General features: G+C 36.8%; 1 protein-coding gene across 1 annotated transcript in view; it reads left to right on the forward strand.

Moving 5' to 3' along the window:
• WDR93 (WD repeat domain 93) overlaps positions 1 to 13749 on the forward strand; it is a 68470-nt gene that overhangs the window by 27744 nt on the left and 26977 nt on the right. The window contains exon 8 of the mRNA XM_063090817.1: positions 6672 to 6753. Within this exon, the coding sequence (XP_062946887.1) occupies positions 6672 to 6753 (82 nt within the window). The remainder of the gene's footprint in view (positions 1 to 6671; positions 6754 to 13749) is intronic.

Consider the following 13749-nt stretch of genomic DNA (forward strand, 5'->3'; position numbering starts at 1 on the left):
TTAGCATAGTGTCTTCCAGGCTCATTTATGTTGTGGCAAATGGTAAGGTCTCATTCTTTTTAGAGATGAGTAATATTTCCATTGCATATATGTACAGTGGTCCTTATCCATTCGTCCATTCGGACACTTAGGATCTTTCTGTGTCTTGGCTATTGTGAATAATGCTGCAGTGAACATGGGTATGCAGATATGTTACAAAGTGGTGATTTCATTTTGTTTGGGTATATGCCTAGAAAAGGGATTGCTAGGTCATATGTCAGTTCTATTTTTAATTTCTTTAGAAACCTCCATATTATTTTCCATAAGGGCTGTACCATCCCTCATCTTTTGAGATGAGTTTTTCTCATTTAATCTTCTAATGAAGTGGTTACATTATTAGTTTTTCTCATGTTGAAACATTCTTCCTTTCATTCTTGGGTAACCCATACTTGGTCATAATTCATTTAATTACACTATCAGTTTGCTTTCATAACATTAAAATCTTAAATAAAATATTAGAAAAGCAACTGAAAGTTCTCTGTTCGTTGATAGTTCTGTGCTCATAGATAGTTTCAAGTTCAAACATACAATTGACTTATAGTCTGTGTGTGTGTGTCTGTGTGTGTGTCTGTGTGTGTGTGTGTCTGTGTGTGTGTGTGTCTCTGTGTGTGTGTGTCTCTGTGTGTGTGTGTCTCTGTGTGTGTGCCTGTCTGTGTGTGTGTGTGTCTGTCTGTGTGTATGTGTGGTTTTCTGGTCAGCTTTCAGTATCAGTGTGTGCTAGCCTTGTAAGGTAAGTTGGATATCTTTACTTTTTTCCACCTAGGTCTGCATAAGTCCTGAGATCTTACTTAGCAGTAAAAATTTTTTGTATGTTTTCAATTTCTTCTATGGTTATTAGTCTATCATTTTTTAAACATTTGAGCCAATTACAATCATAATTCATTTAATTTAGACATTATAATTTATTAGGATGTATGTGTGTAAATATGTTTCTCCTATAATATAAAATTTTATAAACTCCTCTATCTCTTGTTATTACTCTTCCTTATTCCTAATGTTATTTATTTGTGCCTTTTTACTTTTTAAATACACTCTTCACAGATCTAACTTGCTGATTTCGGTGTGCTCATAATTTGTTAAGAAATTTTGCATCTCTCTTATGAGAGATATTTATAGTTTTGTTTGCTTGTGACATCTTTCATTGTGTTATCAGGGTAATGTTGTTCTTATGTAATAAGCTGGGGAGTGTTCTGCCTCTTCTATTTTCTGGAAGAGTTTGTACAGAACTGACATTATGTCTTCCTAAAATGTTTGATAGTGTTTATTCACAAAGCCACCTTGTCCTGGAATTTTCTTTATGGAACTACAAATTCAATTTCTTTTTTTTTTTTTTTTTTTTTTTTTGTAATAATTACTACTCACAATTTTATTTTTTTATTTTTTTATTTTATTATTATTATTTTTTTAATTTCAACTGTTTCTTTTTTTGGCTCCTTTTTTTTTTTTAATTTATTTATTTTATTTTTTAATTTTATTTTGTCGATATACATTGTGGCTGATTATTGCTCCCCATCACCAAAACCTCCCTCCCTTCTCCCTCCCCCCATCCCCCCCAACAATGTCCTTTCTGTTTGCTTGTCATATCAACTTCAAATAATTGTGGTTGTTATATCTTCTTCCCCCCCACCCCGGTTTGTGTGCGTGTGTGTGTGTGTGTGTGTCTGTGTGTGTGTGTGTGTGTGTGTGTGTGAATTTATATATTAATTTTTAGCTCCCACCAATAAGTGAGAACATGTGGTATTTCTCTTTCTGTGCCTGACTTGTTTCACTTAATATAATTCTCTCAAGGTCCATCCATGTTGTTGCAAATGGCAGTATTTCATTCGTTTTTATAGCTGAGTAGTATTCCATTGTGTAGATGTACCACATTTTCCGTATCCACTCATCCGATGATGGGCATTTGGGCTGGTTCCAACTCTTGGCTATTGTAAAGAGGGCTGCGATGAACATTGGGAAACAGGTATACCTTCGACTTGATGATTTCCATTCTTCTGGGTATATTCCCAATAGTGGGATAGCTGGGTCGTATGGTAGATCTATCTGCAATTGTTTGAGGAACCTCCATACCATTTTCCATAGAGGCTGCACCATTTTGCAGTCCCACCAACAATGTATGAGAGTTCCTTTTTCTCCGCAGCCTCGCCAGCATTTATCGTTCATAGTCTTTTGGATTTTAGCCATCCTAACTGGGGTTAGATGGTATCTCAATGTGGTTTTGATTTGCATTTCCCGGATGCTGAGTGATGTTGAGCATTTTTTCATATGTCTGTTGGCCATTTGTATATCTTCCTTAGAGAAATGCCTACTTAGCTCTTTTGCCCATTTTTTAATTGGGTTGCTTGTTTTCTTCTTGTACAGTTGTTTGAGTTCCTTATATATTCTGGATATTAATCCTTTGTCAGATGTATATTTAGCAAATATTTTCTCCCACTCTGTTGGTTGTCTTTTAACTCTGTTAATTGTTTCTTTTGCTGTGCAGAAGCTTTTTAGTTTGATATAATCCCATTTGTTTATTTTTCCTTTGGTTGCCCGTGCTTTTGGGGTCGTACTCATGAAGTCTGTGCCCAGTCCTATTTCCTGCAGTGTTTCTCCTATGTTTTCTTTAAGAAGTTTTATTGTTTCAGGGTGTATATTTAAATCCTTAATCCATTTTGAGTTGATTTTAGTATACGGCGAGAGGTATGGATCAAGTTTCATTCTCCTGCATATGGATATCCAGTTGTCCCAGCACCATTTGCTGAAGAGGCAGTCCCTTCGCCACTGAATAGGCTTGATGCCTTTGTCAAAGATCAGCTGACAGTAAGTGTGTGGGTTGATTTCTGGATTCTCTATTCTATTCCATTGGTCAGTGTGTCTGTTTTTATGCCAGTACCATACTGTTTTGGTTATTATAGCTTTGTAGTATAGCTTAAAGTCAGGTAGTGTTATGCCTCCAGCTTTATTTTTTTTGCTCAGCATTGCTTTGGCTATGCGTGGTCTTTTATTGTTCCATATAAATGTCTGGATAGTTTTTTCCATTTCTGAGAAAAATGTCTTTGGGATTTTGATGGGGATTGCATTGAATTTGTATATCACTTTGGGTAGTATGGACATTTTCACTATGTTGATTCTTCCAATCCAAGAGCATGGGATATCTTTCCATCTTCTTGTATCCTCTCTAATTTCTCTCAGCAGTGGTTTGTAGTTCTCATTATAGAGATTTTTCACCTCCTTGGTTAACTCAATTCCTAAGTATTTTATTTTTTTGGTGGCTATTGTAAATGGGCAGGCTTTCTTGATTTCTCTTTCTGCATGTTCACTATTGGAGAAAAGAAATGCTACTGATTTTTGAGTGTTGATTTTGTATCCTGCTACTGTGCTGAAATCATTTATCAATTCTAGCAGTTTTTTTGTAGAGGTTTTAGGCTGTTCGATATATAGGATCATGTCATCTGCAAACAGGGACAGTTTGACTTCATCTTTTCCAATCTGGATGCCCTTTATTTCCTTCTCTTCTCTGATTGCTCTGGCTAGTACTTCCAACGCTATGTTGAATAGGAGTGGTGAGAGTGGGCATCCTTGTCTAGTTCCTGTTCTTAAAGGAAAAGCTTTCAGCTTTTCCCCATTCAGGATGATATTGGCTGTGGGTTTGGCATATATGGCTTTAATTATGTTGAGATACTTTCCCTCTATACCTAACTTATAGAGGGTCTTTGTCATGAATGAGTGCTGAACTTTATCAAATGCTTTTTCAGCATCTATAGAGATGATCATATGGTCCTTGTGTTTGAGTTTATTAATATGGTGTATCACATTTATTGATTTGCGTATGTTGAACCAACCTTGCATCCCTGGGATGAATCCCACTTGATCGTGATGAATAATTTTTCGTATGTGTTGCTGTATTCTGTTTGCTAGTAATTTAGTGAGGATTTTTGCATCTATATTCATCAGGGATATTGGCCTGTAGTTTTCTTTTTTGGTTATATCTTTACCTGGTTTTGGTATCAGGATGATGTTTGCTTCATAGAATGAGTTTGGGAGTTTTGCGTCCGTTTCAATCTTTTGGAATAGTTTGTAAAGAATCGGTGTCAATTCCTCTTTGAATGTTTGGTAAAATTCTGCTGTGAATCCATCTGGTCAAATTCAATTTCTTTAATAGATAAAGGGCTATTCAGGTTATCTATTTCTTCTTAAGTAAGCTTTCGTATTTTGTGTCTTTCAAGGAATTTGTCCATTTTCTCTAAGTTGTCAAATTTATTGGCTTAAAGTGGTTCATAACATTCCCTTATTATCCTTTTATTATCTTTAAAATGTGTTCTGATGCCATTGCTCTCATTTCTGATATTGGTAATTTGTATCTTCTCTCCTTTTTAATCAGCTTGGTTAGATGTTTCTGAATTGTTTTAATCTTTTCAAAGAACAAGTGTCTTAGTCCGTTTTCTGTTGCTTATAACAGTACATGAAGCTGGGTAATTTATAAAGAAACAAAATTTATTTCTTACAGTTCTGGAGCCCAAGGTTGAGGGGCTGAATCTGGTGAGGGCCTTCTTGCTGGTGGGGTCTCTATGCAGAGTCCTGAGGTGGTGCAGGGTATCACATGGTGAGGAAGCTGAGAATGCTAGCAAAGGTCTCTCTGCCTCTGCTTATAAAGCCACCAGCCCCACTCCCATGATTACCTATTAATCCACTAATCCATGAATGGATAAATCTATTCATGAGAACAGATTAAAGGCCCCACCTCTCAACGCTTCCACATTGAGGATTAAGTTTCAACGTGAGTTTTGCAGAGGACAGAAATTCAAACCATAGCAACACGCTTTTGTTTTCATATATTTTTCTCTCTTTTTTGTTTTCTATCTCACGGATTTCCAGTTTGGTTTTTATTATTTCCTTTGTTCTGTTTACTTTGGGTTTAGTTTTTTACTTGTCTTCTAGTTTCTTAAAGTAGAAGCTCAGATCATTGATTTGAGATCTCTCTTCTTTCCTAATATAGATAGTGCTGTAAACTTATGTTTAAGTACTGCTTTAGCTACATCCTTAACATTTTGATATGTTTTCATTTTTATTCAATTCAAACTACTTCCTAGTATGCTTTTTTATTTCTTCTTTGGCCAATAGATTGTTTAGAAGCATGTTGTTTAGTGTCCAAATATTGGAGATATTACAGATTATCTCTCCTTGACTGGTATCTAATTTAATTCTATTTTGATCTGAAAACATACTTTATATAATTTGAATCTTTTTAAATTTATTGAGATTTATTTTATGCCCAGAATATGGTTTATCTTTGTAAATGGTCTATGTGCACTTGAAAAGAATGTGTATTCTGCTATTATTAGTCAAGTTATTCAAGTCTTTTATATCCTATATTTTTACTGATTTTCTGTCTTTCTTATTCTACCAATTATTGAAAAAGGTATCTCTAAGATTTAGATTTATTTATTCCTTTTTTCATTTCTGTGAGTTTTTGATCCAAGTATTTTGAAGCCCTGTTGTTCAATGCATAATAATTTGGAATGTCATGTCTTCTGCTGAATTGACCATTTTATTATTATTCACTGACTTCTTTTTTTTAATTGCTGCTGGCTGGTATAGTGATTTGAACCCTTGACCTTGGTGTTGTCACTAACTAGCCAGCCCTATTCACTGAGCTTTTGGTCCCTAGAAATATTCTTTGTTCTGAAATCTTTTTTTCTTTTTTTGTTCTGAAATCTTCTATATCAGATATTAATGTAGCCACACCAGCTTTCTTCTGACTAGTTTTAGTAAGATTTATCTGTTTCTGTACTTTTACTTGTAACATATTTGTGATTAAAATAAGTTTCTTTTTGGCAATGTATAATTGGATTTTGTCTTTTTATACAATCTGACAATCTCTGCCTTTTATTTATTTATTTATTTATTTATTTTTAATTTTTTTAAAGATGACTGGTAAGGGGATCTTAACCCTTGACTTGGTGTTGTCAGCACCATGCTCACCCAGTGAGCTAACCGGCCATCCCTATATGGGATCCGAACCCATGGCCTTGGTGTTATCAACACCACTCTCTCGCAAGTGAGCCACGGGCTGGCCTGTTCTCTGCCTTTTAACTGGGGTGTTTAGCTGAGCCCGTGGCGCACTGGGGAGAGTGCTGCGCTGGGAGCGTGGCGATGCTCCCCCTGCGGGTTCGGATCCTATATAGGAACGGCCAGTGCACTCACTGGCTGAGTGCCGGTCACGAAAAAGATAACTGGGGTGTTTAGACCATATACATTTACTTTTTTTTTTTTTTTTTAAAGATGACCAGTAAGGGGATCTCAACCCTTGACTTGATGCTGTCAGCACCACACTCTCCCAAGTGAGCCAACCGGCCATCCCTATATGGGATCCGAACCCGTGGCCTTGGTGTTATCAGCACTTTACTCTCCCAAGTGAGCCACAGGCCGGCCTGTTCTCTGCCTTTTAACTGGGGTGTTTAGACCATATACATTTACTGAGACTATTGATATGTTTGAGTTTAAATCTACCAGCTTGCTATTTACTTTCTATTTGTCCCATTTGTTTTTCTTCCTTTTCCCTCTTTTACTGCCTTCTTTTAGGATGAGTGTTTTTAATGATTTCATTTTATCTCCTTTTTTGGCTTATTTCCATTGCCTTTTCTTTATTTTAGGAAAACATTTGTTTTAAAGGAGACATTAAGTTGAGTCTTCCAGTTCATATAATGAAGATCAAACCACCTAAACCTGTTACAGGTAAGTATGATTCAACTAATACTCTCTGTATTAGTCCATTTTGTGTTGCTTATAACAAAATACACAGAACTCAGTAATTATAAAGAAAAACAAAATTTATTGCTTACAGTTTCTGAGGCTGGGGAGCCCAAAGTCCATCTGGTGGTGGTGACAGTGACCCAGGGATCTCACATTGCAAATAGTGGGAGCAGAGAGAGCAGAGAGAGAAAGACAGACTCCCCTCTTTGTTTAAAGCCCTCAGAACCATGCCCCTGACCACCATTTTTAGTCCATTCATTACTGCACAGTCCTATAATCCAATCACCTCTTCAAGGCCCCACCTTACAATTACCCTAATAGGATTTCCCACCCTCTTAACAGTCACAGTAGGGGCTAAGTTTCTAATACATAAACTTGGGGGACACAATTCAAGCTTCATTGAGTTTTGGGGGGACATAATTCAATCCACTACACTCTTTTTCCTTTTGTCATTGATTTCTTCATTTTTTTCCTTCTTTACTTTTCTCCACATTTCTCATCTTTTCTATTTATCAGAAGCAATATCTAAATTACAAGGATAGTTCTGAAGAGGAAATTTTAAAAAACTCATTAGCTCTGGGACCTAAAAGCTAAAAAATGTAAATGTTATAAGGATACATTTAACATAATTGGGAGGTCAGGAAAGAGGGACATCTTTTCCAATTGCTAGGTGGAGTTCATTTATTCCTACATTCCTGTGTTAATCTATTTGATTGCTAGTTGGAGTTCGTTTATTCCTACATTACTCTGCTAATTCATTCATCAGTATTTGCTGAATGCCCATAATGCACCAAGCACAAAGATGACTAAGACATGTCTTCTGTACTCTAAAAGCTGATGGTCTACCAAAAGGGAGTGGGAGGAAACCACCCTATGGTAATAAGTGGCAATGTGATAAGTACAGCAAGGGGAACATCTAAGACCATGAAAACATAGAGGAAGGAGTGGCTGGCTCTGCCAAGGGAGTAGACAAAAGCCTTGTCTTCAGAGGAAGGGACATTTGGGCAAGGTTTTGAAGAATAAGTGGAAATTGGTCAAGAGGAACAGAGGGGATAGGCATTGTAGGCAGAGAATAGAGTATATCCTCTCAGCACTCACACATGATCTCAAAGATGTATCTACAAGAATGATCACCATAGCATTATTCACAAAGGCAAAACATTGGTTAGATAAAATCTGATACACTTACACAGAGCAATACTTTGCAACCACTAAAAATCAAAGAGGGAAATATAAAAGGCTAAGAATAGTCAGCTCACTCTTGGAAAAGAGCATGGTGATAGAACTTGCTCTATCAAGATTTGTTAAAAAGCTACAGTAATTAAGATAAAAAATAGATGAATGAGTAACAGAAATATAAATTAAATACAGATATATAGAAATCGTAAATAGAAAATAGGTGAAAGGGCTGGCCCCGTGGCTCACTCGGGAGAGTGCAGCACTGGTAGCACTGAGGCCGCGGGTTCGGATCCTATATAGGGATGGCCGGTGCGCTCACTGGCTGAGCGTGGTGCAGATCACACTGTGCCAGAGGTTGCGATCCCCTTACTGGTCAAAAAGAAAAAAAAAATAAAATAAAATTGGATTCTTTTTAAAAAAGAAAATAGGTGAAAAATAGGTGAATAAAACAGGATAGGGAGGCCAGAATAGACCCAGGCATAAATGGACACTTGATGCATGACAGAAGTGGCATGATAGAGCAGTGGAGAATGAATGGTCATTTCAATGAGAAGTGCTGGTTGTCCATAAGGAGACAAAAATAAAACTTGACCCCTGCCTCATACCATATGCAAAACTAAATTTCAGATGAACTGTAGAAGTAAATATGAAAATGCAAAATAATAAAGCTTTTAGAAAATGATATAAACAGGGCTAGCTGGTTAGCTCAGTTGGTTAGAGCGTGGTGTTATAACACCACAGTCAAGAGTTTGGATCCCTGTACTGTCCAGAAAAAAGAAAGAAAGAAAGAAAAGAATATAAACAATATCTTTGTAACTCTGGGTAGGGAAAGACTTTAAATAAGACAAAAAAGGGCTGGCCCATGGCTCACTCAGGAGAGTGCGGTGCTGATAACACCAAGGCCACGGGTTTGGATCCCATATAGGGATGGCCGGTTGGCTCACTGGGAGAGCGTGGTGCTGATAACACCAAGTCAAGGGTTAAGATCACCTTACCGGTCATCTTTATTTATTTATTTATTTATTTTTAAATTTTTTTAAAAAATTTTATTTTGTCGATATACATTGTGGCTGATTATTGCTCCCCATCACCAAAACCTCCCTCCCTTCTCCCTCCCCCCCTCCCCCCCAACAATGTCCTTTCTGTTTGCTTGTCGTATCAACTTCAAATAATTGTGGTTGTTATATCTTCTTCCCCCCCCCGGTTTGTGTGTGTGTGTGTGTGTGTGTGTGTGTGTGTGTGTGTGTGAATTTATATATTAATTTTTAGCTCCCACCAATAAGTGAGAACATGTGGTATTTCTCTTTCTGTGCCTGACTTGTTTCACTTAATATAATTCTCTCAAGGTCCATCCATGTTGTTGCAAATGGCAGTATTTCATTCGTTTTTATAGCTGAGTAGTATTCCATTGTGTAGATGTACCACATTTTCCGTATCCACTCATCTGATGATGGGCATTTGGGCTGGTTCCAACTCTTGGCTATTGTAAAGAGTGCTGCGATAAACATTGGGAAACAGATATACCTTCGACTTGATGATTTCCATTCCTCTGGGTATATTCCCAACAGTGGGATAGCTGGGTCGTATGGTAGATCTATCTGCAATTGTTTGAGGAACCTCCATACCATTTTCCATAGAGGCTGCACCATTTTGCAGTCCCACCAACAATGTATGAGAGTTCCTTTTTCTCCGCAGCCTCGCCAGCATTTATCGTTCACAGTCTTTTGGATTTTAGCCATCCTAACTGGAGTTAGATGGTATCTCAATGTAGTTTTGATTTGCATTTCCCAGATGCTGAGTGATGTTGAGCATTTTTTCATATGTCTGTTGGCCATTTGGATATCTTCCTTAGAGAAATGCCTATTTAGCTCTTTTGCCCATTTTTTAATTGGGTTGCTTGTTTTCTTCTTGTACAGTTGTTTGAGTTCCTTATATATTCTGGATATTAATCCTTTGTCAGATATATATTTTGCAAATATTTTCTCCCACTCTGTTGGTTGTCTTTTAACTCTTTTAATTGTTTCTTTTGCTGTGCAAAAGCTTTTTAGTTTGATATAATCCCATTTGTTTATTTTTCCTTTGGTTGCCCGTGCTTTTGGGGTCGTATTCATGAAGTCTGTGCCCAGTCCTATTTCCTGAAGTGTTTCTCCTATGTTTTCTTTAAGAAGTTTTATTGTTTCAGGGTGTATATTTAAATCCTTAATCCATTTTGAGTTGATTTTAGTATACGGTGAGAGGTATGGATCTAGTTTCATTCTCCTGCATATGGATATCCAGTTATCCCAGCACCATTTGCTGAATAGGCAGTCCCTTCACCAGTGAATAGGCTTGGTGCCTTTGTCAAAGATCAGCTGACAGTAAGTGTGTGGGTTGATTTCTGGATTCTCTATTCTATTCCATTGGTCAGTGTGTCTGTTTTTATGCCAGTACCATACTGTTTTGGTTATTATAGCTTTGTAGTATAGCTTAAAGTCAGGTAGTGTTATGCCTCCAGCTTTATTTTTTTTGCTCAGCATTGCTTTGGCTATGCGTGGTCTTTTATTGTTCCATATAAATGTCTGGATAGTTTTTTCCATTTCTGAGAAAAATGTCTTTGGAATTTTGATGGGGATTGCATTGAATTTGTATATCACTTTGGGTAGTATGGACATTTTCACTATGTTGATTCTTCCAATCCAAGAGCATGGGATATCTTTCCATCTTCTTGTATCCTCTCTAATTTCTCTCAGCAGTGGTTTGTAGTTCTCATTATAGAGATTTTTCACCTCCTTGGTTAACTCAATTCCTAAGTATTTTATTTTTTTGGTGGCTATTGTAAATGGGCAGGCTTTCTTGATTTCTCCTTCTGCATGTTCACTATTGGAGAAAAGAAATGCTACTGATTTTTGTGTGTTGATTTTGTATCCTGCGACTGTGCTGAAATCATTTATCAATTCCAACAGTTTTTTTGTAGAGGTTTTAGGCTGTTCGATATATAGGATCATGTCATCTGCAAACAGGGACAGTTTGACTTCATCTTTTCCAATCTGGATGCCCTTTATTTCCTTCTCTTCTCTGATTGCTCTGGCTAGTACTTCCAACACTATGTTGAATAGGAGTGGTGAGAGTGGGCATCCTTGTCTAGTGCCTGTTCTTAAAGGAAAAGCTTTCAGCTTTTCCCCATTCAGGATGATATTGGCAGTGGGTTTGGCATATATGGCTTTAATTATGTTGAGATACTTTCCCTCTATACCTAACTTATAGAGGGTCTTTGTCATGAATGAGTGCTGAACTTTATCAAATGCTTTTTCAGCATCTATAGAGATGATCATATGGTCCTTGTGTTTGAGTTTATTAATATGGTGTATCACATTTATTGATTTGCGTATGTTGAACCAACCTTGCATCCCTGGGATGAATCCCACTTGATCGTGATGAATAATTTTTCGTATGTGTTGCTGTATTCTGTTTGCTAGTATTTTAGTGAGGATTTTTGCATCTATATTCATCAAGGATATCGGCCTGTAGTTTTCTTTTTTGGTTATATCTTTACCTGGTTTTGGTATCAGGATGATGTTTGCTTCATAGAATGAGTTTGGGAGATTTGCGTCCGTTTCAATCTTTTGGAATAGTTTGTAAAGAATTGGTGTCAATTCCTCTTTGAATGTTTGGTAAAATTCTGCTGTGAATCCATCTGGTCCTGGGCTTTTCTTTGTTGGGAGCCTTCTGATAACAGCTTCAATCTCCTTTATTGTTATTGGTCTGTTCAAATTTTCTACGTCTTCACGGTTCAGTTTTGGGAGCTTGTGTGTGTCCAGAAATTTATCCATTTCCTCCAGATTTTCAAATTTGTTGGCGTATAGTTGTTTATAGTAGTCTCGAATGATTCCTTGTATTTCAGATGAATCAGTTGTAATATCGCCTTTTTCATTTCTAATTTTGGTTATTTGAGTCTTCTCTCTTCTTTTTTTTGTTAGCCATGCTAATGGTTTGTCAATTTTATTTATCTTTTCAAAAAACCAACTTTTTGATTCATTGATCTTTTGAATTGTTTTTTGGTTTTCAATTTCATTCAGTTCTGCTCTGATCTTAATGATTTCTTTCCGTCTGCTAACTTTAGGTTTGGATTGTTCTTGTTTTTCTAGTTCTTTAAGGTGAAGTGTTAGGTTGTTCACTTGCCATCTTTCTATTCTTCTGAAGTGAGCGTTTAATGCAATAAATTTTCCCCTCAATACTGCTTTTGCAGTATCCCACAGGTTTTGGTATGATGTATCATTGTTTTCATTAGTTTCAATAAATTTTTTGATTTCCTGCTTGATTTCTTCTTGGACCCATATGTCATTAAGTAGAATGCTGTTTAATTTCCAAGTGTTTGTATAGTTTCCAGAGTTTCGTTTGTTATTAATTTCTAGTTTTAATCCATTGTGGTCTGAGAAGATACATGGGATAATTCCAATTTTTTTGAATTTATTGAGACTTGATTTGTGACCTAATATGTGATCTATCCTGGAGAATGATCCATGTGCTGATGAGAAGAATGAATATTCTGAGGTTGTTGGGTGGAATGTTCTGTAGATATCTGCCAATTCCAATTGGTCTAGAGTCTTGTTTAGATCTTGTGTTTCTCTACTGATTCTTTGCCTGGATGATCTGTCTAATATTGACAGTGGGGTGTTCAGGTCCCCTGCTATTATGGTATTAGTGTCTATTTCCTTCTTTAGGTCTAATAGCATTTGTTTTATAAATCTGGCTGCTCCAACATTGGGTGCATACATATTTATGATTGTTATGTCTTCTTGATGGATCAGTCCTTTTATCATTAAATAGTGTCCCTCATTGTCTCTTTTTATGGTTTTTAGTTTAAAGTCTATTTTGTCAGATATAAGAATAGCTACTCCAGCTCGTTTTTCTTTTCTGTTTGCATGGTAAATCTTTTTCCATCCTTTCACTCTTAGTCTGTGTGAATCTTTATGGGTGAGGTGGGTCTCTTGTAGGCAGCATATAGTTGGGTCCTGCTTTTTGATCCAGTCAGCCAGTCTGTGTCTTTTAATTGGGGAATTTAAGCCTTTTACATTAAGAGTTGTTATTGAAAGGTGTTGATTTATTCCTAGCATTTTATTGGTTGTTTGGTTGTCTTAGGTGTCTTTTGTTCCTTGCTTTCTGATTTACTGTTTGTTTTCTGTGTTTGTTGGTTCCTTAGGTTGTAGATAGTGTTTTTGTTTGCTTGTTTTCTCTTCATGAATGCCATTTTTATTATAGTAGCGGGTTTAGATTTTTCTTGGCTTTTTATGGCAGTGGTAGTTATTTTCCAGGACCCAAACCCAGTACTCCCTTGAGGATTTCTTCTAAGGGTGGTCGTGTGGTAGTGAACTCCCGCAGTTTTTGTTTGTCTGAGAAATATACTATTTGCACCTCATTTCGGAAGGATAGCCTTGCAGGGTAGAGTATTCTTGGCTGGCAATCTTTGTCTTTTAGTATTTTGAAAATATCATCCCATTCCTTTCTAGCTTTTAGGGTTTGTGATGAAAAGTCTGATGTTAGCCTGATTGGGGCTCCCTTATAGGTGATTTGACGCTTCTCTCTTGCAGCTTTTAAGATTCTCTCTTTGTCTCTGAGTTTTGCCAATTTGACTATGACATGTCTTGGAGAAGGTCTTTTTGGGTTGAATACATTTGGAGATCGTTGAGCTTCCTGGATCTGAAGATCTGTGATTTTTCCTATACCTGGGAAGTTTTCTGCCACTATTTTGTTGAATATGTTTTCAATGGAATCTCCATTTTCCTCCCCTTCTGGAATACCCATGACTCGGATATTTGATCG

This window comes from Cynocephalus volans, chromosome 3, assembly GCF_027409185.1.
Source record: "Cynocephalus volans isolate mCynVol1 chromosome 3, mCynVol1.pri, whole genome shotgun sequence".
Lineage (NCBI taxonomy): Eukaryota > Metazoa > Chordata > Mammalia > Dermoptera > Cynocephalidae > Cynocephalus > Cynocephalus volans.